This window comes from Equus asinus, chromosome 10 (genome assembly GCF_041296235.1).
Source record: "Equus asinus isolate D_3611 breed Donkey chromosome 10, EquAss-T2T_v2, whole genome shotgun sequence".
Lineage (NCBI taxonomy): Eukaryota > Metazoa > Chordata > Mammalia > Perissodactyla > Equidae > Equus > Equus asinus.
Window position 1 is genome coordinate 15298083 of NC_091799.1, and position 26798 is coordinate 15324880.

Consider the following 26798-nt stretch of genomic DNA (forward strand, 5'->3'; position numbering starts at 1 on the left):
GAACAGTGTTAGGAACACAGCAGATGCTCAGTGAATATACAAATAAATTGGGGGAAAAAGCACTTCACCCATACGCCATCCTACTCCCTTGGGAACCACCCTAGAGAGATCTCCTCTCACATCTATGCAGATGTAAATACACGTATAAAAAGAACCACAGCTTGTAAGGATAGTGGTACCTGTTTTATTCTGAGTGGAAAACCCAAAGCCTTGGGATGCCACACTTCCTCCTCCAGAGCTGAAAGTGCCAGCAGGTTTCTGCTCTCCAAATGATGAGCTGGCAAATCCACCAAAGGTCTTGGCCCCACTGTTTCCGAATAGGTTAGAGGTATCTGAAGAGATGAAAAACAGGTGTGAGGGAGACCAGAGGGAGAAAGTGTCCTTATTTACCTCTTAGAACAGAGAAGGATGAAACCTCAGCTGGCTGTTTCAGGAGAAGGGAGTGACAAAGAAATCTAGGATCCAAGGGAAGAGAGCTGTAGAGAAATGGATACCTTCTCTGATGTGCATGCATCTTGATGACAAGCTCTTAATCATTTTGGTACCCAGGCTCAGGATTTCCTGGGACGATCCTACAGGCACAAAATCAAGAGGCAGCAACAGGCGCCAATGACAAGGCTCCTTTGCAGAAACTCATCTGTGCTCCCCCAGCAGACCTATCCACCGACAGAGGACTGATACGGCAGCTTCACAGGAGACAATTTTCTCCTGAAGACTAAGGCTTGTTTTCATCAATCTCCTCACATGCAGGTGCAGACCAACTTCAAATTTTGTCAAACCAGAGAAAATAAAGTTAGAGTAAATCCAAACTAAGCATAATGGCTTCCAGCATTCTGCTGTTATAGTCCAGGTGGGCATGCTTGCTGTTGCCTGGTCTGCTCAGAGAATGGCAGATGACACGAGAAAACCCATGCTGCTCCTACCTCTGATCTGATGGGAGCTAGGGATGTTCTCAAGAACATAAAGAGGCCAGCAAGATTTCCAGTCTTACTTCCTCTTTCTAAGAGGTGCAATTAAGCCCTTGACCTTCTAGATACTTATCTAACGGGTCACTCCCTCAACTACGCACTGAATCGGCTCCAGGAATTAAAGGAAACAAGGGAACTTCTACAAACCAAGACGGGTGAGAAGTTTTTTGTTTGTTACAAGAAATGCAAATCTGACAGGCAATATATAAATAGCCAAAGTCGCATCCACAGAGGCAATCCCTCGGATAACACCGATAGTATACTATGTATCAGCAATTTTTCTTTTACATTTTTTTGGAGGGGGGACCACTCACATTTCCCTACCACATACGGATGGGTATTTCAGTAAAATGAGTTTGCACCCACGATAAGGCAGGGAAAAGCTATCCTGAAATGGGGTCGATGCCCAAAGACACAGGCATTAATAGGAGGCTGAAATGATATGCTCTGGGTGGGTACTGGAGAGCTGACTCTATGTCACCAAGTGAGAAGTACAGACATCGGTACAAGGCCGTACAAGCTAATCAGGTGCTCGTGTGAAGGTGACAGAAAGGAGAGCAGTGGAAAGGGGATGACTATCTCTCTCCAAGTGGAGCTGTTTCAAGAGGTGGTCCACCCCTAACCTGTCAATCCCAAAGTCTTTCATCTCCCTCTGCACCAATCCCACCCCAGCGTGAGACGCAACTGCTGCTATTTCTCACTGGAACGCTCTTGGTCTACAGTCTAGGAAGTAAGGAGCCTCATCTCAGGGGCACAATCACCTTGACTGTCTAGGCACAGGGCCTCGGACTACCATATGGTCACCTGCTCTGGAAAACTACTGCTGACAGTCTGAGAGCTTGGCTATGAGTGTGTCAGGCACTGACAGTGGGAGCGATTTAGAAGTTCCTTTCCATTATCCTCACAGACAGTACCATAGGATTATTTATCCCCTGCTGGAATCTACAAAATGTCCTCTTGAACAGTCTGATCTTTCCCTTCAAGAGCCAGCTGGAGGTTACATCTGGCTCCTCCAATAGCAGTGCATTTGCCACTGGAGACAAAAACAGGCTCCTTGGAATTTCAAGAACAGAGGACTGCAATTTTCGGACTTTGTTGGTGCTAGCAATGCAAAATTCCAAATAGCACTCAAACCCAAGCACAAGATTAGGGATCAGATCTCCTCCTGGAGAAATTCAAAGTACCGAGGGGAAATGATTCTACTGGGACAATATTGGGAGACTTAAATTCCTGAGACATCAGAGAACATTTAGAAGTCTTTGGGCTTCTTTATCCATTATCTTTAAGAATCTTCTGTCTTTAAGATGTTCATAGCATTATTATAGTGGAACAAGCATGAGTTTTACAGTCAGACCTGACTTAGAATACCTAATAACTATCAAGTTGGGCAAGAACTTCCTATGTTCCTACTTTCTCATCCTGAAATGGGGACAGCAGTTGTGACCATGTAAGGCTGCTGTGAAGATCAAATGAGATAACGTATATGGAACACCCAGTCAGGCACAGGGCAGACCCTCAGGAAATATAACTGCCCCTCTCTGTCTTTAACTCTTCCTCCTGCCATACCCCAATCAGGTTCAATGTAACAAAACACAGAGTAGGTCAGCTGTAGAAATGAAATCCTTTTCACTCTGCAAAGATCACAAGAATTAAACCATTCAAGTTGTAAGAGCTGTCATTTGCAGTCTCAAAAGGAAGGCTGCATGTTGAAATATTTTAGGATTTATTTAAGCTGCTCTGAAACAAAGTGGCATGAAATGATGTCTGTTCTTTCCATTTCCATGGTCAACAATGTGTTTCTCTGTTCTCTCCTAATGGTTCCAAAATAAGTCTCTAGCTCTTGAAAATATGGTAAATAAGAGAATATCTTGGTTGTTGGAGAATATTTCATTGTAGAAGATTCTTTTTCACTTGGGAACAAACCAGTGAGAATACTTTTCTCTGCAGAGCCACCAGATGACTTCCACTTTGGGGGGTGACAAGTACAGGGGAAACTGGCATCCGCTTGGGGCTCCCATGCTGCTGGCACAACAAGGATCTTCGCTGATCTTTTATTCGGCAAAAATACTAGCGAAAGTATTGATCAAGGTCTGACTCAATTTAAATTAAATTATACTTGATATAAATTTGATATAAATAATATCACCAAGACCAGGTCCCATGTCATTCTGCAGGTCTAAAGTCACTAAACAAGAATTCAATATGCACTGAGAAGGGGGTTCTCAAGAAGCTCTCATCCAGGACACTTTCCAAGACATTTTCTTAAAGAACAGTTGCAGGCCCTTTGATCAAGTGGCTTTTTCATCCTCACACGAGTAAGTCTTTCAGACCTCTGAACAGAAAGAATGTGCTGAGAATGGTTCTAACCAGTGGCCTCAGAACAAGACTCAGGAGGCAGTAGGTCCTTGCAGGTAACAAGTCACAGGGGTGCTGAATTTTAAATGAGCCCAGGGGTTAAAAGTGTATCTTTGGTAGAGTCTCTGGGGAAGCCAGAGAGAAGAAGTCTTTACAAAGCGTGAGCTTGTGGACAGAGCGCAAGCCAACTCCAAGCAACAGTGCTCCTAGCTTGTCCATCTCGGTCACTGCACAGTTCCAACTACTTCTCGGGGCTAAAGAGGGCAGCTTCCGGACCAGGCAGTCTGGGGCCTAAATGTCACAAAGGGAACTGCTGGTTGCTCGATATCTGCTCAGATACCTATCTGCAAGGGAGCGTGTTCAATGCCGTGTGGAACGAGCACAAGGGCAGTCAAACAAGGCACACCTGGGAGTTCCATTACGTGAGGCTAGAAGATCTCAGGAGGCAACACGGTGGCTCAGAGCCCAGGAAACATCCTCAGATCAAACTCTGGCAACGCCAGTCAACGGCTGCTACTTCCCTAAGTCCACATCCCTTCTCTGAACCTATTTCCTCATTGGTAAAACGGGGACGGCCACATCTAAAATCACCGTTGTAAGAAGTAATTGGACCACACACATGGGGCACCTGGCACACAAGAGGTGATCAATAAAGGCTAGGTCGCTTCTGCCTGATGTCCCGTGAAGGAATGGAATACAAGGGCTGTAGGATTCCAGAGAAGAGAGAGCACTGAGGGCCTGTGTGACCCTTCGTTCGCCCTTACAGGAAGGCTCAGTTCAGATGGGTGGAGTGGAGGGAGCGTGGGACCCTGGCACAGAAGCAGGGAGAAGTGAGAGGTGTGTGCTTGGTGTGAAGGACAGCAAGCAGACATACTGGCCAAAATAGAGGGAATGTGTTGGGGGTGTTGAGTCAAAGTCAAAAAAGGACGCTGAGGCCAGCTCACAGAGGGCCCTGAATTTCAGCCTAAGGAGTTGGTTTTGACTTTATCGTATAGTTACTAGGAAGCTGCCAAAGGGTTTTGCATAGGGACAGTGGCAAAATCAAAGTGGAGTCTTAGACACTCAATTTTATGGATTTTCAGCCCACAGTAGAGGAGACTGGAGGCAGGGAGGGGAGTTTGGAGACCACTGTGATAACCCAGGTGACGATGGGGAACACACCCCACAGTGACAGAGAAAAGAGAAGAAAAGGAGAGAGGAACGAACTGTTTGCGAGGCAGGAAGAGAACCAGGAGAGCTGACCCACACAATCCGGGAGAGAAGTGGCGCTGGCAAGTATCAAATGTTGCAGAGTCACCCACGGAGAAAGAGGCTGTCCCTGGTGGTTTGCAGAAAGCATTCTCAGTCCTGTGGCAAGGACAATGCCCTCCCCAGATGACTTCTGGCTCCTTCTCCATTGTTCCTTTCTCCTATCCGGCACTTAATCCCTGGGGATACAGAGAATCCTGTCTCTTTCAATATCAAATCATAATTTAGTTTTCAAAAACAAAATAATGTTAAGCCTTTCCTGTACCCTTTCAAATTCACTTAAACATCCCTTCAGCATAAAAGTAAACTGCTAGTTTCCAATAGCCAGCCTTTAGGAGATGAAGACCAGAAGGCGTCTGGTATCAAGATAGACACGTGTTTATTTTAAACCAGAAGTAAAGAATTAGAAACAATAGTGTGCCAGTGAACAAGAGGCTGGGGGGCGGGAGGGAGGGTTCTGATTTGTAGCACTGTCCAATCTCCATGGTGTGAATCAATACTTCCTGATGTCACTGACCGTGGAGCTGGGGAGAGATGTGCACAGCTGGCTCTTGTGAGCCAGTGCAAGCCAGCTCCAGCCCACCACTGAGAGAAGGCAATTCTTTGACAGGTGAGAGCCATGACACTAGAGAGGAAATTAGGCAGGAAAAAAGGAATTTTTACAAGGGTACACACCTAAGTTTTAACAATAGGCTAGTAACACAATCTTGCAGATGATAAGTTACCTATGGGATAAACCCATATTTCTAACTAGCAAGCGCCAGATGCTGTGTTTGGCACATTATGTATGATCTAGCTGAGTTCTAGATCTGCCACTCTCTGGTTTTGTGAATGAAACAAAACAAAAAAACAATCACCTAACCATCTTGGGCTTGTTTCCTTACTGGAAAATGGAGAGTGCTACACAAGGATCATGTTTTCAAAGTACGTGCTGTGCAGCCCTGCGGTTCTGTGTTGAGAGCTGGGGAAAGATGGGGAGACCACCCAGGTGTAACTCTGGTTCCTGACCCTTGCTTCCAAGTGACCTATTTTTATCTGTTTTACAGATCAAGATTCTGTTTGAGAGTTCATCTGCAGAAACAGTTTTTGAAAACTGCTAGACTCGATTTCTAAGATCCTTTCAGTCTAGGATCCTAAATTCCTCCTGGCACATTGAAAGCTAAAGAACACAAATGTCTGATTATAAAATTTCACAAGTTAAGAGGTATGTGTCTATTGACTATAATCTTTCCTTATATTTTACTAGAGGGACAGTGACATCAAAATACCTGCTGTGTGAACCCAGAAGGGAGGCTCAGCCCAGAGAGCTTTGCTTTTAACCCCATGGGCCTTAATATTAAGGAGATATCCGTCCTGTCCATAGAACGTTAGCTCTTGATTCATTGAGATCTTGTTAGGCACAATGGATGGGCAAAGCTGCATGGACAGCGTATCAAATGAGAAGCTAAGACGAAGATGACAAACAGCTTCCCAACTTCCCATCTCAGCCTCCATCAGCAGCAGGATATTTTTTAAAAAGATTTAAACAAACAATTTTCTTTCATTTCAAACCACGAATAACAGATCACACAAAGAATTTTAAAAATTAGCTGGAGAAGAAACTGCCTGCAGAAAGATACAGCTTCATTTGAAAATAAGACAAAAATGTAAAAGATGAGAAATAATGAAGGCTTCAACTTTTGGGTGACATTTCTCTATAGCAGCTGAATTTTAAAGCAAATTCAAAGAGAGTACTACACAAATGAAAGTCCAGATGCTCCTTCTCCAAGCACAGCCAGCTTGTTCTGCTGCTCTCATTTCTGCTTGTCTGCTTGCATTCATTTCAAGTCATTTCAATGCTAAGAAACAGAGCAATTTGGGCCTTGGGAGAGAAGGGAGCAGTTCATACTCAGATTCTCTCCCTGCAGCTCTGATGTCTTTTCATGATTATATAGGACATCTCATTAAAAACCCAAAAATAAAAAACAAAACCAAAACAGATCACACTGCTTTGGGGAAGATGTTTTAAGTGGGCCTTCCAGACCTTTTCTTTCCTTTCTTCATTTTTCACTGAAGCTTTGATAACACCAAAAAGATGACAATTGCATCAGGGGACTGAGGGACTGGGAAAACTCTTTCTCAACTTACTTGAGGTGGCTGTAGGTCCAAAGCCTCCGCTGGCCGAGCTGAACGGGTTTTTGTTGGCCGCATCCTGGCTGGGTTTCCCTCCAAGGCCACTGAAGAAACCTCCCCCTCTTCCAGTGTTTCCAGGCCCAAACACGCTACCACTGGAAGGGGACGACTGCTAAAAACAAAAGGGGCAGGAAGTGAGATAGGATGAGAGGTCATCGGAAAAAGGCAGGCCACATCCGCGGAAAGGAGGCACTCACAGCTGGTACAAATGGGAAAACCAAGGGAACTCTGATTAGTTCTGGTACGAATGCTCTGATAACCACGAAAGAAGCTGGACTCTGGACAGGGACTTCCTACGAATCAGAAGTTCTCAAGCTGTCCACGTTCACAGTTCTCTGAAAAGATGATTTATAGTAGGTGGGAATTTTAAAAAGTTTATCTGCCTTGCTGCCTGCAGTCTCTGCTTGACCCAATGCCAGGGACCGGAAAACCACCTCCTGAAGAGTTCTCCCTAACGCAAAACTTTAAAAACATTTCTGGGCTATTATGAGTGCCACTTATTTTGATTCCCCTAGTTGTGGCTGAACTCAGCAGCAACTGATGCTAAGTGATTTACATTGTCTTTTCTCCCAATATGTGCACTTTTATTTCATAATAACTTTCCCAGTACTGCAGAAATAAGCTTAAATTAGCTCCATTGTTGAAATGATGACCACAGCTGAATTCTGTCCAACTTTGCAAACTTCCGCCCAGAGGATGCTGCTAAGTTAGGGAGCATGCTGACTCAAAGCTGCATCAGACGCCACACATTTTATTTCTGTTTGGAAACTAGTGCTTTCAGGAAGACCAGTGCTACATTTGGGGGATCATTAACTTTAGTTAAGGGCGTTAGCTCCTTGGCTGATAACGTAGAGTAAGATGGGCTTTTAGAAATGGGCCACTGTGCAGTGGAACCTTACAGAAGCTCCCTTCCAAGGGAGGCGGAGTGGTGTCGGAGTCCCTCTTGTGTAAATGGGGGTAATAAACCACCCACCTCAAAATGATGAGTGAATTAAATGAGCTAAGAAACACGGCACACTTCAGAATAGCTCCTGAAATATAATTACATGCTCAAAAAATGGCTGCTTTCATGATTTTAACGACGATAACAGACCAATGATTGAGCACTTTCTATGTGCTAGGCACTTTACAAGTAATTATTTAATCCCCACGAAAGTCAAACCTCTAGTGGGCCCCCTTTACATCCCGCAGCGTGTCCCTCCTCTGCAGGTGCACAGCTGCCACCTGGCCTGAGCCACGGAACCTGCCTCTTTGCCTTACTGTAGACAACTTAGCTGATGCTCTGCGTCCACGGCAACCTATGTTCACACGACAGCTAGAATAACACTTTGAAAGGGCAGTCAGGTCATTGCACTCCTGTTCAAGAATTCTAAAAGCCCTGACAGGACGTGGCCCGTCCATCTCTGGACAGCACCTTTGCTCATCCCTCTCCCCTCACTGGGTACGGTCACACCAGTCTTTGCGCCTTGAATACAACAAGGGACAAAAAGCCAAATTTGTACCTGAGGGGGATGGACTTAATGTACTTGCTTATCTCTTTCACTTTTTCTCTTTGTTTCTGAAACTTCTTTAAAAACAACAGTAACAGTTTACTACAACCATTTAATGATGAGTAACAGCTTTTTAAAACTTGGAATCCAATCCAAGCATAAAAGCATAGGTTCTGATAACTAGTAAACTTGACTTTGAAAGAAGACATGACAAGTAATGCACGCAGGTAGAAAAGACGAAATTTTTTAGCTGACTTCCCTGCATCAGGCTGAAACACAGGAAATTGCCAATATATGGATATTTTTACCGACAAAACCCCAGCAAGTTCAGATGGTTCAACTTAATTTTAAAAACATGATTTGAAAAATAATGGATATCTGTAGAAATTGTAGAAAGGAAGCGGCTAACACTTCACTGCAGTGAATGTGAACTGGCAGTTACTGAGAATGGTTTATAACCATTCCTCATAAATGGTTAGAGAAAGTCCCATTCATTTTAATTGCGATAATTAACAATAGTTTAAAAAACTTTACATTATGCAAAATCTCAAAAGTGTAAAAAAATAAATAGAAGAGCATAATGAAGCCCCCACACGTATCCATTTCCCAGCTGCAACGATTAACTCACAGCCAGTTGAGTTTCATCTATGCCCCTATTTACTTCCCCCATCCTTTACTAGTATGAAGCAAATCCCAGACGTCTGACCATTTCATCCACTGATTTTCCAGTATAAATCTCTCAAACGTAAACCATAATACCATCACCATGTCTAGAAAATTAACAATGATTCCTTAATATCATTAAAGCGGGAGTTAGTGTTCAAGACCCAGCCATACAATATTGCCAAAAAAACAAATCAAAGCTGAATCTCATCAAGCCTCCAGACCCAAGCACTACTTCACAGGAAGTAACAGAGGAACATGCTAACGTGGAAGTTACACCACCGGGATGCAGTCAGCAGCCAGAGCCCAGGGAATCGACAGGACAAATGACCTGCTTTGTTCAACAGCTTACGAGGATTATGAGGAAAAATAAAAGACGGAGAGACATGGAAGGGTAACCTACAGATAAAGACACTTAAGGGACCCATCAACCAACCTCAACATGTGGACCTAATCTGATTCTAATTCAGAGAAACAAACATAAAAAGAAAAGAGACACTTACGAGACTTCTTCAGAAAGGCACCTAAATCATCTTCCCTGACCACTATTCACTCCATTCTCTTAACAGTGCTTAAAACTGTCTGAAACTGAACTGTTTCAATAGAGACTGACTCCCTCCAGGCAGTGTGAGCTCTGTGAACACACTCACTTTTGTCTGTCTTACTCATCACTGAATTCCTGCATGAGGGATTCAATTAATTTGGACAGTCCTGGTTCTACAGTTTACTAGCTATGCACTACCTATTTTTTTTCTGGTGATGAAGACTGGCCCTGGGCTAACATCCATTGCCCATCTTCCTCTATTTTGTGTCTGGGATGCTGACACACTACGGTTTGCTGAGCAGTGTGTAAATCCACACCTGGGATCCAAACTTGCGAACCCCAGGCCACCAAAGCAGAGCACCCAAACTTAACCACTACACCACCTGGCTGGCCCCATGCACTGCCATTTTAACAACATTAAATCTTCTGGTCCATGAACATGGGATGTCCTTCCATTTATTTAGATCCCCTTTAATTTCCTTAAACAACGTTTTACAGTATTTTGAGTAAATGTTTTGCACCTCTTTTGTTAAATTTATTCCTAAGTATTTTACTTTTTGATGCTACCAGAAATTGAATTTTCTTAATTTTCAGATGGTTCACTGCAAATGTATAAAAATCTAATTGATCTTTAATATTGATCTTGTGTCCCGCAAACTTGTGAATCCATTTCTTCTAATAATGTTCTAGCGGATCCCTTGCCATTTTCTATCTATGTGACATTACCCGCAGACACACAGCTTGACTTCCGTTCCAATTGGACGCCTTTTATTACTCTCTCGCCTAACTGGCGAGAATCAAGACATGCTTTTGAGATGCATCCATACTGCTGCATACATTAGTCGTTCTTCCCTTTTTACTGCTGAGTGGTCTTCCACTGTACAACTATGCCAGGGCTTACTACTCTCCTGTTGATGAACACCTGTATTGTTCCCAGGTTTGGACTATCATAAACAGAGCTGTTAGGAACATTTTTAGAGAAGTCTTTTTGTGGACATGTATTTTCATTTCTTTTGGGTAAATACCTAACCTAGAATTGTAAACCATAAAATTAGTGTATATTTAACTTATTTAGAAATTGTCACATGGTTTTCCACAGTGGCCGCACCATTTGACACTCCCACCAGCAATGTGTTAAGAGATCGAGCTGCTCTCAATCTTTTCCACAATTGCTTGTTAGTGCTTAAACTGTAGCAATTCTGGTGGGTATGAAGTAGTATCTCATTGTGGTTTTACTTTGCATTTCTCTGATGACTAACAATGCTCAGCAAGTTTTCATGTGCTCACTGGCCCTTTGCATTTCCTCTTCTGTAAAGTATGTGTCTGAGTATTTTGCCTATTTTAAACATTGGGTTTTTTTATTTTTGATTCATAGGACTTCTTTGTATACTCTGGACAGAAGCCCTTTGATATATGTATTATAAATATTTTCTCCCAGTCTATGCCCTGCTTTTTCATTTTCATAACAAAGTCTTTTGGTGAGTATTAGTTTGCAATTGTGATGAAGTCTAGTTTTTTAATTTTCTTCTTTTACAGTTAGTGCTTTTTGTGTTCTAAGAAATGTTCGTCTACTTAATGGTTTCTTAACAGCGGCATTATTGACATTTTGGGCTGGGTAACTGTCTTGGAGGGCTGTAGGATGCTCTGCAGCATCTCCGGGCCTCTACGCACTAGATGCCAGTAGCATCTCCTACTTACGAGGACCAAACATGTCTCCAGACATTGTGATTGGGAAACTCCCCTGGGGGCAAACCTGATGCCAGTTGAGAGCCACTGGTCTACTCCAAAGTAAGCAAAGACATTCTTTCTGCCTTTTTGCTATGGCTGTCATATATCTAATATCTCGTTACAACCACACAAGACATTGCTTCCTTGTATGTCACGAGTCTTTCTTCTTTAGCTGCTTTGAATTTTTTCTTTTTCTATTTGGTTTTCAGAAGCTAAACTATGATGTGTCTAGGTGTAGTTTTCTGATTTTTTTTGGTTGGGGTTTGCAGTTTCTTGGACTTGTAGATTCCTGCTTTTCAACAAATTTGGAAAAGCTTGGCCCTTGTCTCTTCAAGTATTTTTTCCTACCCCATTCTGTCTCCTCTCCTTCTGGGACTCTGATTACACATACATTGGACTGTCTGATACTCTTGCACAGGTCACTAATGTCCTGTCCAATCTTTTTTCAGTCTCTCTGATCTTCATCTTAGATAACTTCTACTGACATTATCTTCAAGTTCACGTTCTTTTGCAGTGTTCACTGTTAAACCTGTCTAACCATTTTTTATTGCAGATGCTAGATTTAAACTTCAGATACAGATCCAGATTTTCCATTTGTTTTGTAATCCTCATTTCTCTGCTGAGATTCCTTACTCAACCATTCTTTTATTTTCCTGTAAATTCTTGAGCACAATAATTATTTTCAAGTTTTTGCCTGCTAGTTCTAATATGTGGATCTCTAAGGTGTTTTTAGCTGATTTCTAAAACAGGATTGTGGGTCCCCCTTTTATTTTTGCTTCTCAGTGGGCTACATAATTTTCTTTTGGTATGTTGGACTTTGCATACAGAACAGCGGTGTGGTGACTGAAGAACACTAATATTTTTCCTAGAGGGTGAGAGCCTCTCTTTCATCTGTATCCCAGAGTGAGGAGCTAATTACTCGGATTTCACGACGTGTTGAGTTGACTGTGAACTGAGGCACAGATTCAAGAATGAACTCACCTCTGGTTAGCCCAACACTGTCTTTGCTAGGGTTTAGGTGATCTGTCTTATACGTGATGGAGCCTGGAGCCAGGAGGCAGCTCGGCTCCAGCATTACCTTTGGATTCAACAGGTCCAGGGAATAGGGGATTGCAAGACGGTGTAAATTCTTTCTGCTTTTCAGTCCTGCCTTTATTCCCTTTCTCTCAGCAAAAGTGGGAGAGGGATGGATAGGGAGGATTTTTATACCATACAAATTACTGTTGTACTTGCATGTCTTTAGATCCCAATTTTTTTTAAAAACAGCCTTACTGGGATATAATTCATATACCATACAACTTACTGATTTAAAGTATAAAATTCAATAGTTTCTGGTGTATCACATTATTAACCTTAAAAGAATTGTGGTAAAATAGATATAACATAAACTTGCAATTTTAACCATTTTTGACTATATAATTCAGTAGTATTAATTACATTCACAATGTTGCACAACCAACACAATCTATTTCCAAAATGTTTTCATCACTGCAACCGAAATTCTGTAAGCATTAAGCAATAACTCTCCATTCCCTCCTCTCCCCAGCCCCTGGGAATCTCTAATCCACTTTCCACCTCTATGAATTTACCTACTTAAATATTTCATTTAAGCAGAATCATACAATATTTGTCTCTTTTTGTCTGGCTTATTTTACTTAGCATAATGTATTCAAGGTTCATCCACGTGTAGTATGAATCAGAACTTTGAAGGCTGAATAATATTCCATTGTATGCATATACCATTTCGCTTATCCAGTGACCCACTGATGGACACTTGGGTTGTTTCTACCTTTTGGCCATTGTGAATAACACTGTAATGAACACCGGCAAACAAGTGTCTGTCTGAGGCTCTGGTTTCAACGCCTTTGGGTATATGCCTAAAAGTGGAATTGCTGGGTCAGATGATAATTCCATATCTGGCTTTCTGAGGAACCATCAAACTGTTTTCCATAGCAGCTGCACCATTTTATATTCCAACCAGCAATGTATGAGGGTTCCAATTTCTCCAAATCCTTGTCAATACTTGTTATTTTTTATTTTTTAAAATTATAGCCATGCTAACGAGTGTGGAGTGGTATCTCACTGTGGTTTTGATTTTCATTTTCCTAATGTTTAATGCTATTGATCACCTTTTCATGTGTTTACTGGTCACTTGTTTTGCTTGTCCCCATTGTTGCCAATAACTTTTTCTGTCTTTTCCAGGTAAATTTCCTGTCTTCAGCAAGGCCCCTCTTGCACCTTCCCAAACCCAGACCTGACATTTGTCCCCAGAAGCTGCTGTATCACAGTGCTCACTTATGATGGACTCCCTTCTCTGGAAATGAGTTCAACAAGGCTTTCTTGTTGTCACTCTTTGAGAGTCCCATTGGGACAGACTGTATTTTCCAAAGATGGTCAGAGCAATATTTCTAGACTCACAGGCTCTTCTAGAGCAGAAGGTGAAGTCCACTCCTCTCCCCTTGAGCCTGGGTGGGACTCTGTGGCTGCCCTGAACAAGAGGATGCACCAGGAATGATGCTCTGAGACTTCCGAGCATCATAAAAGATTCTATAGCTCCTGCCGTGCTCCGTCTCTTTCTTGGAATATTCCTCCTTAAAATCCAGCCACCACGTGTGAGGAAGCCCAGGCCACACAGAGAAGCCACATTTAGATGTTCTAGCCAAGAGCTCCAGTTAGGGTCTGAACCAACAACCAAGCCAATCACTGGAGATAGATGGATACATAGACGAAAACAAGTAAGTAAATGGTCCTAGGTTTTGGGGTAATTCGTTACACAGCACTGGCTAATTCCAATACCCATAGAATGACTGTGATTTTCACACTATCTGCAGTTTTCTTCATGTTATAATGGGAGCGAAGGTCTTCTATATCCTAGATTTTTCTGAGGGTACCCCTACTATCTGAAAACTCATTCATTTTCACAATGTCTGTCATGTGCTAGCCACAGTCCTAAGCACCGGGGATACAGCAATGAATATAAGAGAAAAAGCCCATGCCATCATAGACAAAATACTGATTTGCATTTCTGGCCCCTCTAATTGCAAACATAATTTCTATGAGGAAGAATATGGAGGGGTGTTACGAGGCAATAAGGAGTTAATCACAGTAAAGTTTTCTATCTCTTGGCTCAACAGTATTCTGGGAGAGTGACCCAGGTAGCTCTCTACTTCGTTCATTTTCACAGCTAGGTAACCTTCAACTACAGAATAATACCAGTTCATCTAGTTGATAAACATTGGGGTTGCTTCTGGTTTTGGGTTATTATAACAATGTTGCTATTAACACTCTCCTATCCTGGCACACATGTGCATGAGTTTCTCTAAAGAACAAACCTAGGAGTGAAACTGCTGGTCCTACTAGATGATGCCAAACTATTTTCCCACGTGGTTGTACCAACTTACACCCCGACTCAGAACGTGTGTGTGTTTCCGTTGCTCTGTATATTTGCTGGCATTTGGTACCATCGGGCTTTTAATTTTTGTTCTTATAGGTGCATATCTCTTTGTGGTTTTAATTTGTATTACTAATTAAGTTGAATATGTTCATTGGTTCTCTGGCTGTGCTTTACTTTTTTATGTTTTGTTCCTTCTTGTTTTAAAAATTGTGGTAAAATATAAAGAAAACATTATTTAAAGCATTTTCAAGTATACAATTCAATGGCATTAAGTACATTCACAATGTTGAACAACCAATATTATCCTTTTTATGAAGCCTTTCACCGATTTTCTTTCCATTGTATTTTTTCCCCCCCCGAGGAAGATTAGCCCCGAGCTAACTGCTGCCAATTCTCCTTTTTTTGCTGAGGAAGACTGGCCCTGAGCTAACATCCATGCCCATCTTCCTCTACTTTATTTGTGGGACGCCTACCACAGCATGGTGTGCCAAGCGGTGCCATGTCCGCACCGGGATCCAAACCAGTGAACCCCAGGCCACAGAAGCGGAACGTGCGAATTTAACCGCTGCGCCACCAGGCCGGCCCCTCCGTTGTATTTTTAGTTAAGCTCACAAATCTAATGTGTAGAGAACTCAGTGAATTTTGACATATAACTGTTTATAATGTTCAACATGTCAATCACTGTTAGTACTCTAGAAGGCTCCTCTGTACCCCATCTTTAACGCCCTCACAGTAACCAAGGTGCTGACCTCTCTCATGACAGCAGAGTTCGGCCTGCACTTGACTCCAGGTAAATGCAACCCAGCAGCGTGCACTCTTGCGCCTGGCTTTCACTCAACACCGTCTGCGGGATTCCTCTGTTTGTTTGTGTAGGAGCAGCACATTCTATTTCACCGCTTTGCAGTATTCCACTGTGTAAACACACCACCATTTATCTATTCTCCAGCTGACGAGCATTCGGGCTGCTTTCTGGTTTTGGCTCTTACGAATATCCTACTACGAACATGCCCATCCCCATCATCGGTGAACAAAGGCACTCCTTCCTGTTGACTGCAGATCTAGAGGGAGACCTGCGGGGTCAGTGGGGATTTTGTGCATCTAGTTTCCATACTACCAGGTGGGTTTCCAAGGCAATTATATGACTCTGCTTCCCCACAGCAATGAGTGAGTGTCTCCTTGCTCTGCTCCCTCCCCAGTACTGGGGGTTGCCAGCCCTTTCCATTTTAGCCATCTTGGCAGGGGTGTAGTTGTCTTTTTCCTTTTTGATTTGTATTTATATATTCTGAATACAACTACTCTGTTGGTTACACAGGCTGCAATTTTCCTATTTCATGGCTTGTTTTACCCTAAAATTAAGAAAGCTATAATTTTAGTGAGGTCAAATTTTCCTTCTGCCTGAAGAATATCCTTTAGATTTCCCTCAGGTCTGGCAGGCATGAACTCTCTCAGTATCTCTCTGAAAAACGTCTTGTTCCACCTCAGTCCTTAAAGATACATTTTGCTGGTAGATAGGCCGCTTCTGGCTTTCAGTGTCATTGCCGGGATGGCAGCTGTCAGTTCAACTACTGCTCCTTTGAAAGGAGCCTGTCTTTTTCCTCTGAGTACGCTGAATATTTTATCTTTGTACTTCTGCAGTTTCACCACGATAGGTCTTGGATCACTTTCCTTTTACACGTTCTGCTTGGCATTTTGAATCTGTGGGTTACTATTTCTATTTGTTTTGGAAATTGATGTCTTTTTCTCTTCTAATACTGCCATAATTCTTTCTCTCTCCTCTTTCTGATTAAGTGTATGTTAGATTTTCTTCTAGGATTTTTGCCCTCTCTGTTGTATTTTCCATCATTTTTGCTCTCCATAACGCATTCCAGATAATTTAATCTTACCTACCTTCCAGTTCAAGGGTCAGCAAACTATAGCCCCTGGGCCAAATACAGGCTGCTGTCTGTTTTGTAACTAAAGCTTTCTGGGAACACAGTCATGCTGCCTCATTTACGTATTGTCTATGGCTGCTTTTGTGCTACACTGGCAGAGTTGACTAGTTGTGCCAGAAACGGTATGTAGCCCTCCAAGTCTAAAATACCATTTGGCCCTTTACAGATAAAGTTGGCTGATCCCTGGTCTAGTATATTGCTATTCTCTTCAGCTGGGTCTGATCTGCTGATTTTAAATCTTAATTATATTTTTCTATAAGTTCTATTTGGTTCTTTTTCAAAGGTGCTGTGACCCGTCTTATAATTTCTTCTTCTTTACTGGTATTTTCAAGTTTGTGTTTTCTTTCTTTTAAACATGTAAAACAGCTGTTTTACAGTCTCGAAGTCTTCGCAAATACAAAGCTGATGTTTATTCTGGCTCTTGCTCAAAGTTCGCTGTTTCCTTGTGTGATTAATTTCGCTGTGGGAATCGGTGTGCTTTAAAATGATCTGAGGCCTAGAGTAAAGTTACTCCTCTTCAGAGTGGTCTGTGCTGCTTTTGCCAGAGACCAGGAGACACTACCATCCTAGGATCACGTCAGGTCACATTCGCAGGCTGAGACTGATGAATCTGAAGTCTCAGCTCACTGTGGGGAGGGTGTCCTTTAGACTCCTCACTTTGCACACATCTTGGTTAGCGATTTCTGCCCCTTTGCCCTTTGGGGTTATTAAAATAGCAAATTTACATCTTCTCAGAGAAGTAAATGCTCTCAGGGCAAAACTGGCTTCTGCGCTCCCCTCACTTCTACAGGTTCCCATTTTACTTTTAATTTGGCTTGGTAAATACTTTGTTAGCTTCTCAGTGCTTTTAAAACTATGGTTTTCATGTTTTATTTAGCATCTTTAGCTATCTTCAACAGGGAACTTGGGTTTGAATGACCTAACCCGCCATTACCAGAACTAGAATCAGAAGTTTCATTTCTCTTTGTCAAGGGTCACTGACTAGGGCAGAGCCTAACTTCAAAGGAAAAAGATGATAATGAGAATCTCTTACTGAAGATGTGTAAGAGACATATAATACGCCTACCACTTTATTAGCTACTGGATGAACACCAATGCTACCTTCAGAAAGTCACAATCATTTCCAATATGTCAGAGTACCCTCCTTCAGAAGGACTCCTCAAGAGGCTACTGTCATCTACCACTGGCATGTGATGTTAACAGTAAATTCAACCTCTCTGGGTCCTCAGTGTCTGCATCTGTCAAATGGGAATGGTAAGAGCACCTACCTTGTGGAAGTACTAATGATTACACGTGTCAATTTGTAGAAAGCACTTAACACGGTGCCTGGCACACAGATAACCACAGCTATACACACTGAAACAGCTCAGGTCACTAAAAGGAGTCCCTGGACGACACATAGCTTAGCACAGGGGCCATATATGGTTTCTGTTGCATATTCTTCCTCTTCTTTTTGTTTAAACAACCATTTACAAAGGTAAAAACCATTCTTAGCTCAAGGACCTTAAAAAAAAAAACAAGGCCAACGAGGGGATTCTGCCTATGGGTTGTCGTTTGTCAACCCCTGGCCTAACAGAACAGGCAGAAGACTGATGGAAATCAGGCAATGTGCTTTTAAAGTGCTTTCCTAGAGGACTGTCAAACAAGGATCAAAATTGTAGTGATTCTCTCAAATGAGAGGCTGAGACTTCTGCAGCCCCCAGGGAGCTAAAGAAGGCGAAGCCTGAGAACCCCACCGGGCTGTCTGCTGGGGGTGGGTGTATAACATGAACTGACTATATTACACAGGAACAACATGGATGCGTTTGATATATGTTGACACAAACAGGGGCAAACATAAGTATATACCTGGCCAAAGACTGTTCCACCAGTACTGGCTGCTTGACCAAACAAAGAACCAGTATTACCAGACCCAAAACCTGTAAAATAAAAAGAAAACAAAAGTTTAATTCGGATGAGTCTTTTACAACATCAAAGCGGTTTGTTGTTTTTTTCTTAAATAGCATTCAGGTGTGTAAGGTACCCCACAATACATCAACTCACGAATAAAATTTGTTTTCCTATCTAGGAATGGAGTAAATAATTTAAAGACCTTTCTTCATTGCTAACATTTTATAATAGTATAAATTCCAAAGTCCCAAGAACTGAATCCTTGTCTCCTACCAAACCCCAGCCAGGTGGGGACCAATAAAACGGTATACTCTCAGAGTAGCTCTTCCCAGATGTTTAGCTGCCAAGAAGTCTTTCCACTGACTGACTGACTGAATATCATAAATAGCTCCACTCCCCCATTTCCGCTCCTCTCAATTTCCAGATTCTTTCTGGGTTGTTTATCTTTCTTCTAGGTGGCATTACATGGTTGAGGTGCTGGGTTGAACAGGGCCTGGGAAAACCAGCAGAACTATACATTACAACAAAAGGGCCCTAGACGAGGAGGTGGAGGGCACGAGTTCCATTCTTGTCTGTCACTGATCTAGGAGGTAAGCTCAGGCAACTCTTAAGTCCTCAAGCAGGGCTGGAGCAGACTGCTTAGGTGCCTTTCCACCGAGTTACTATGTGAAACAAGAATTCCTCAGAGTTTCCCACTTGTGCTGACATAGCTTGATTACACCTGACTGTAGAACAAAGGAGGCACTGGAGATAGTGTTAAATATCCTGCTCTCTTTAGACACACCTGGCCTTTTCCCTGCGCCTTCTCTAGACCAAGTGATCACACTGCCCATCACTTAGACAGGCTACCCAGCCCGTCACAGGGCATCAGGTGAGTCGCAAAACTGCCTTTCACCACTTGGCCTCGTAGCTAAACTGAGCGAGAACTTAACAAACATCTGTCAAAGGAAGAAGGAAAAGATTTCCTTTCTAATAAATTATGAACCATATTCAAATAAATTACACCAAAGGAATCAATAAGCAGTTACCTATAATCCTGCAAACTAAGGAATCATTGATCCTCGTTTCTCCCCCAGAGCTCAACTGCTGAAGAAATGCCTTTCATAAGACAACCATCAGAAAGTAAAACTCAGAAAGGATTTTCAAATTGTCCTGTCTATTGCTAACTTTTAGAAGTAAAATTGAACACACAATAGAGAGGATTATGTTTTACTTTAAAAAACAGTGAAATTTAGGGGGCCGACTGCACGGCCGAGTGGTTAAAGTTCTGTGTGCTCTGCTTCGGTGGCCCGGGTTCATGGGTTTGGATCTGGGTGTGGACCTGCTCCACCTGTCAGCCATGCTGTGGAGGCGTCCCACATACAAAGGGGAGGAAGACTGGTACTGATGTTAGCTCAGGGCTAATCCTCCTCAATCAAAAAAAGAGGAAGACTGGCAACAGATGTTAGCTCAGGGCGGATCTTCCTCACACACACACACACAAAAGTGAAATTTAAAGTTTTTTTTTTTAATTACAACATTGAAAACAGAAAAAATCCCAACTTTTCAAATGTCAGCATCTGCCCTTCTAGCAAGCAAGATGGTGTCAGAGGACAGATCAAACAGCAGCAGGGCAGTGAACGAGGCTGAGGAGTTCGGCAGGCTAGCTGCGGCTTCACCAAGGGCACTAAAGGACATCGGATCAGTCATCGTGAGGCTTGACGGTTGCGGACATAATGACCTGTAACGTGCCTTCCACATTTAAAATTTCATATTTATGAGTCATTCATTACTTGCCATGACCTTAAACTTGTTTTTTCCCCCATGAAACTGGCACTCTGGTGGCTAGGAGAGTGGAGAACTTGCTGAGAAGCAAAACCGGAGCTACAGTGATTAGGCCAAAGACAATCCTGAGACGGCCAGTGCTCCGAGCTCCCTCCTTGATTTCACGGTCTGTTTTGTTGGTTTTCCCTTTCTTTCAATTACAAAAGTAATACAGGTATGCTGCAAATGTTCCAAATAATACAGAGGGCAACAAAGTAAAAATCTTCCATAAATTCTTACCTGAAGCTTGACAAAAGCTAAACCCAGAGGACGATGCTGTCGTGGTGCTCGCCGAGGTGGCACCAAACACAGAGCCACCCTGCCCGAAGCTAGGGCTCTGGCCGAAAGCGATGGGTGTGCTTTGGCCAAACAGCCCTCCTCCTGTGTTGGCAGAAGACTGTCCGAACGAGAAGGAGCTGGAGCTACTGGTGCCTGAAGAGGCACCGAAGACATTCCCACTGGTAGACGTGGGGGCAGAGGACACCGGCTGACCAAAGGCGGGCACTGAGCTGAACCCAGGCTGACTGAAGGGAAAGCTGCTTGCGGGGCTGCTGCTCGACTGTCCAAAGGCTGGGGCCTGCCCAAACGTCGTCTGTCCAAAGACCCCTGTGGCAGAGGTGCCAAAAGCCGGACTGCCAAACCCTGAGCTGCTGACCTGGGGCGGGGCAGTTGCCGTGCTGGCGATGCTGCCTGTCTGCTGCCCAAACAGGCTAGGTGCAGTGCTGGCTGCCACCTGCCCAAACATGGGGGTGGCTGAGGGGGCAGTGGCTGTATTGCTGGTGAGCTGGCTGAAAGCTGAGCTAGAACTGGCAGCAGGTGGCTGAGTGAAGACAGATGAGCCAGAAGTGACAGTCCCAAACACAGCTGGTTCCGTAGCTGGGCTTGGAGCAACACTGGAAACGGCACTGGAGGCTGTGGGGGGGCTTGATGTCTCTACAGCCAGAGGGGCCGCATTTGGGACTGTAGCTGCTGTGACGGCAGTCTGCCCGGGCACCGGAAGGCTGGAAGCAGGAGATGCCAGTTCCACCTTGACGTCAGGGAGCCTGGTGGCTGCGGGAGCGGCCTCAGTGGAAGGGGCTATGAGACTGGCGGCAGACGCTGCAGCACTGGGGCTGCCGACAGCAGGCTGGGCAAGAGCAGGTTCTTTTTTAACAGAGTCAGAAGGTTGCAGAGGAGCCTGGGGAGGCACGGCCGACTGTTGTTGCCCTAGGAGCGAGGCTGATGATGCTGAGACCTCACTGTTGCCTGGCTTCTCAGGCGAAGCTGATGACGGGGCCTCCTCTGTGCTTTTACCAGAGGACACAGACAGGGTGGAAGCAGATGTTGAATTCAGGAAGCTATCAAATGGCAATATGGTGAATGATGGAGGAAGGGGAGTGGCAGTGGTAGCTGATGGTGGGGCAGATGGGGGCAAGGTACTACTCGTCTGTTGGCCTCCAAAAGAAAAAACAGGCTTGCTGCCACCTACAGACATCCCACCAAAACTGACTACGCCAGAGGCTATCGCACTGGGGAGTGACAGACCGCCAAAGACGCCAGTGGAGGAAGTGCTCGTGCTCGTGCTCGCTGCAGCTGCTGGTGCTACTGTGGTGGCGGTCACAGAGGAGGTCACAGGGGGCTCCACATGCTTCCCTAACACTGGAGGGCCAGTGAAACTAAATCCCGAGGGCACAGTTGAAGCCTTGGTTGGCTGTGCACTAGTTAGGCTTGTGGATGAAGCCTTACTGGTTGGCTTTGTAGAATCATCTGCTTGGCCAACCCGCAGTCCTGAGAAACTACCCAGAGTCTCTCCAGCCAAAGGACTCGGAAACAGAAGCTCTTCCACCTTGGACGGCGGGCTTTCCAGCTTGCCAGAGGGCGTGGAAAGAGCACTTCCAGGAGGTGCGACAGGTCTGCTGCCCGATGGAGCAGACTCTCCTGGAGAAGCAACGGCAGCGCCAGTGGTGTGCGGTGCTGTCACTCCTGAGGGAGGTGAGCTTTCAGGAATGGTCTCGTAAAAAGGTTTGCTTCCCCCGCCAAAGGAGAACGCGTCGAGCTGGTTTGACTCTTTAGTGGGGGGTGCTGCCCCTAGCAAGAAAAAGAAATTAGGAATGGGTTGGATTGAGCAAAATACGACCTATCACACTTCCTGACGAGCTCTCAGCCAAAGTCTCTCTCCTGCCCTGACACAGTCAGGGAGAGCTGGCTCCAGAGCAGTCCTCCTCAGGGAGGACGGGACGAACGCTTCTCCCTGGGAACGTCAGTGAGCTCTGAGTCACCTCACTGAGGCGAAGAGCACAAGTGCTGCTTTTACAACCATTAAATCACAACAAACACACCATAGCCAGAATACATGAAATGCATGTATTCTCCCAGAACAGAATCAAAAGGCATCCTCCCTTCTTTTCTCCTGTGTGTCCTCTCCTCAATGACATTCTTGGCACAGTACTAGCCTATGGACCTCCGGATACACCAGGAAATGATCCAAAATGGAAGTTTTTCCAAGCAAATAAAGTGCCAATCTACAATCATTTTTCCGCACAATTAAGAGCTACTTCCTAGAGCTCTCTTCAGTAAGTGGTCTTACGGAGGCAGCATGGACTACTGGTCAAGGACAAGGGCTCTGGAGCTGGGCACTCTGCCACCTGCTGGCTGTGCAACTCTGGAACAGTTACTTTACCTCTCTGGGCTTCACTTTCCCCATTTGGAAAATAGAGATAGTAACAGTACCTACCTCACAGAGTTGTTACACAGATTAAATGAAATAAAGGTAAAGTACACAGAATAAGGTCTGGCCAAACAATAACTTGTCAGTAAATAAAAGTAATTAAAATTTTGTATTTACAAACTAAAATTAGCCTACTGCAAGGGTTTACTGGTGTTCCTAACTGCATATTATTTTAAGAAGTCTGGCTGTCACGAATTCCCAGGAACACAGCAAAGCCCCTACCAGCTGTGCGTAACTCCAGAAGACCTCCCTGTATCACTGGTGTTGTATGGAATTGTTTATGGTTTTGGATTGTTGTCTATCCGTGTATTAATGAAAATGTCTATAGAATTACCATTGTATTTTACTACTTTTTTATTTTATTTAGGATTTTGACAATCGTCTGTTCCTCTCCAATCTTTCTACATCGCTGAGTTGTTTTCCCCTAGAAAGTGAGGCTGGGGAGGAGGTGGCTCTTGAGCGTACTCTGCCGCATCTAAGTGGCCAGAGGTTAGAAAAGCATTCCAAGAATCACTGTCGCAGAGAGAAAGGAATGAAATCAACAACGCTTTAAGTGCCACATATGGATCAGGTTTAGGAAGTCTGCTATGTTTTCAGCTCCCTAATCTCTCTTTAGGAGATCCCTTTTTCACTAAAAAACTTCTACCACTTGGGTTGGCACATAGAAAACACTCAAAAAATATTTGTCGAATGAATAGATGAAAGATGGTCATTGTGTTATTTATTACAGGGAAAACTTGGAAACAACCTACATGTTCAACAGGTGAATAGTTAAATAAATTATGGCATATCCACAAGGTAAAAATTATGTAGCCATTAAAAATGACATTTATACAAGATTTTCAATAATATTGGAAAATTCCCAAGAGATTCTGTTAAACAAAGTAAAATGAAAGACAAAAATCCCAGAAGGAAATAGAACTGCAATGGTATGAGTCAGGGGTCCACTGTGTGATTCCAGAACATATCACTTCCATAAGAAAAGGTTTCTTTTTAAAATAAAAGAAAATAAACTTAATTACTTAAACTGAGAGCTGGAAGACACTTAAAAAATGCACTTGGTTCTTTATAGGTCCTCAAATTCTTTTAAATGTTAAAAATATGCTAGTTGATGGACTTGTAACAACACATATGGGACCGATGTGTTTGCTGATAGGTTATCAAGGAAAAAAGATGAGTTTGGTCTTTTATTTCTGTAATACTATGTCTATCTCACTCTATAAATTACAGAAATTTTAAATTGCAAACAAAAAAAGATGAAGAAAATAATTTTAATTCACATGTTAACCTTCACATTTAAAGCACAGCTTTGATTTTCTTGAAGCAAATCTTTTGCCTGTTCTTAATAATGAAGATAGACAGAGGTCCTCCCCAATAGTTTCTTAATCCCGCCCATTTCTAACACATAATATCAACAGCAAATTTATTGCAGATACTTGAAGCAAGGCTGAGCAGCAAGCAAAATGTCGAGATATCTGTAGGAAAAGCAGCTGCACTTGCGTGGGGGAAACGGACGTACCTTGTGTGGCAGTGAAGTTAGAAGACGGTGCTGGCGTCACTATCCCGAAATTAAAGCCAGTCCTAGGAAGTGGAAGAAGAGAAGTTAAGAAGGAACAAACCGCAGGCACAATGTTGCCTTTTAATATCACACTTTATAATTCATTCACAAAATCTGCTCTCAAGGAATTTACAATCTAGAAGAGAAACAATAGAGTAAAAGCACAACTCTCTGCAGCAGTAAAGCCACGCCAAGATTTCCAAGCAGGGAGAGGCACTTTGTGGCTAAGAAGGGAGCAGCAGTTGCGAAGGCCGTGGAGGGACGGCTGCGCTTTCCACGGCAAAGGTTTGGGCGGGGACCTATTCCAAGGAAAGCAACGTAGTAGTAGTAGAAACGCACTAGGAATGTGCCCTCGGGAAAGGTGGCAGAGCATGGAACAGAAGCTAGTGTCTCTGCTGTTTTGACAGAACTCTTAGTTCTACACTGGGAAAACTGACTTCAAAACCTTTTGACTCCTTTTATCATCTCCTCTCCCCTCCTGCACATTTTCCTTACATTGTGAGCAAAGACACCATAGCCAAAGAGGAAAATTCGGCTCAAGTATGAACCAGAATAGACTATCCACTGTGATAAAAGCTAAGAATTAAATATCTTATCATATTTAAAAAAAACTCTCTTTGTCTCAACTTTGGTGAAGAAATTTTATCTACTGGAGGTAAGCCATTGACCCAATGACCCAAACCTTTTCAGCTTATTTTTAAAATGGGAAGAAGAGTACCAGTTCACAGAAGTAAAGATTATCAGCATTTGTGAAAGATGCAGTAACGCCTGGCACTGACGTACTCTTTAAAATTTGCTCCAAACTATCTTTACAGCTAAAAAAAATATATATATATAAAAATGTAATTTCCCCCCTCAAATTCTAACACTCTCTTTTCTCTCTGTGTTACGTTGCAGATGCTTAAGAAACAAATTAATTCAGGAAAAAGAGATTGTGATTAATATGATTCCAGTTACAAAATAATAAACTGAAAGAGGTTTTTCTAATGGAACTGAATGTGCAACCCTTCCATGGCAAAAAATCTTTGGAGAGGTTTTTATCTCAGCCACACAGAGCCCAACTCCACCCGCCAAAGGAGAGGAGCTTCGGCCACTTTCACAGATTGCAACATGAGTGCTTGTAGTACAGAGAACAGGCTCTCTCCCCAAGCTTAAGAAATGTTTCCCTTGGAATGAAGGTTAAAAGACTCGTTTTTAAAAATGACTCCACTTTACAAATACAGCCATCATCACTTTGTAAAAAATGAATCAGGAACAGACTTCCCCACATCTTTCTAAAACCCAAATTTTCAAACAACTACTGTCTTTCATGACCTTCTCTCAGAGTCTGGTATATTGACCTCTCAGTGTAGTAATGCCAATCCAAATGTCATCTAGCCCCCAACGACGCCAGAGGGAAAACATCTCTGTGTGACAAACTACATCAACCACAGACTCTGACACAGACCCGCTGCCCAAGGAAAATGAAGCTCATCCTAAACAACAAAACAAACAAACACGTAATAACATGGGTATAAACTAGGATTGAAAAGGGGAAACAGATTGACTTTAGGACATTAAGCTACCGCCACTATCATCAGGTGTATTATTGCAGTGATAAGAACTCTGGGTTCATGTACAGTTAATAAGCATATAAATACATCTACTGATTGTGAGATTTGGGAAAGCCACCTATAAGGGCACTGACGATTTGCCACAAAACTTAAGTTCATTACTGACCCTGATGGAGAAAACGAGAAAGGCTTGCTGAACTGCCCAACAGCAGACGACGGTGTAGAAGTCACAGAGGTTTCAATCTTGGCTGTCCCCGGCCCTGAAATTATGAAGAAAAATAAGAACATTACAAAAAGTCAGTTAGAAACACTGTTCCAGTCTGTGATGCTCTGCAGCACTGTCTGTGTGGTGCCTCTCAGAGCGCAGCTCCAGGTCTGGGGGCCTCACATGTGCCCTGTGACAGTCAGCGGCCAAGCGGGAGAGCGTGTTGCCTAACTTATGCTCCAGGTCTCTGAACTTGTTCTTTGGCTCTGTCAGTGTTAATTCCAAAAGAAGACATGTCACAGTCTCCTTTCCAGAAAAGATATCAAAATAATTCTAGAGGAGTTTAAATTTAAAACTTTAAAAGTAGATTTATAATTACTGAAATATACTAAAGGAAAAAAACCCCAAGAGAAACAGGTTAATAAGTTAAATACCTCTGAGTAGTGACTTTAAGGCTATTTGCTTTCTTCCTACGTTTCTGAATTTTCCATAGATTATGTTGTATTTAACAAATAACAGTTTTCTTTTAAATGAGAGAGGTAATACACGATTACTGTGATACAGAGAAGCGCAGAAAGTTAAAGTTCAG

General features: G+C 43.2%; 1 protein-coding gene across 8 annotated transcripts in view; it reads right to left on the reverse strand.

Moving 5' to 3' along the window:
- NUP214 (nucleoporin 214) overlaps positions 1 to 26798 on the reverse strand; it is a 98252-nt gene that overhangs the window by 9474 nt on the left and 61980 nt on the right. For 5 of the 8 annotated variants that reach the window (XM_014863446.3, XM_070518505.1, XM_070518510.1 and 2 more), the window contains 6 exons: positions 26171 to 26264; positions 24413 to 24474; positions 20427 to 22253; positions 18342 to 18412; positions 6699 to 6855; positions 180 to 332 (listed from right to left, as the gene is read on the reverse strand). In XM_014863446.3, the coding sequence (XP_014718932.2) occupies positions 180 to 332; positions 6699 to 6855; positions 18342 to 18412; positions 20427 to 22253; positions 24413 to 24474; positions 26171 to 26264 (2364 nt within the window). The remainder of the gene's footprint in view (positions 1 to 179; positions 333 to 6698; positions 6856 to 18341; positions 18413 to 20426; positions 22254 to 24412; positions 24475 to 26170; positions 26265 to 26798) is intronic. The other 3 variants (XM_070518508.1, XM_070518506.1, XM_070518507.1) reach the window with 2 other exon arrangements.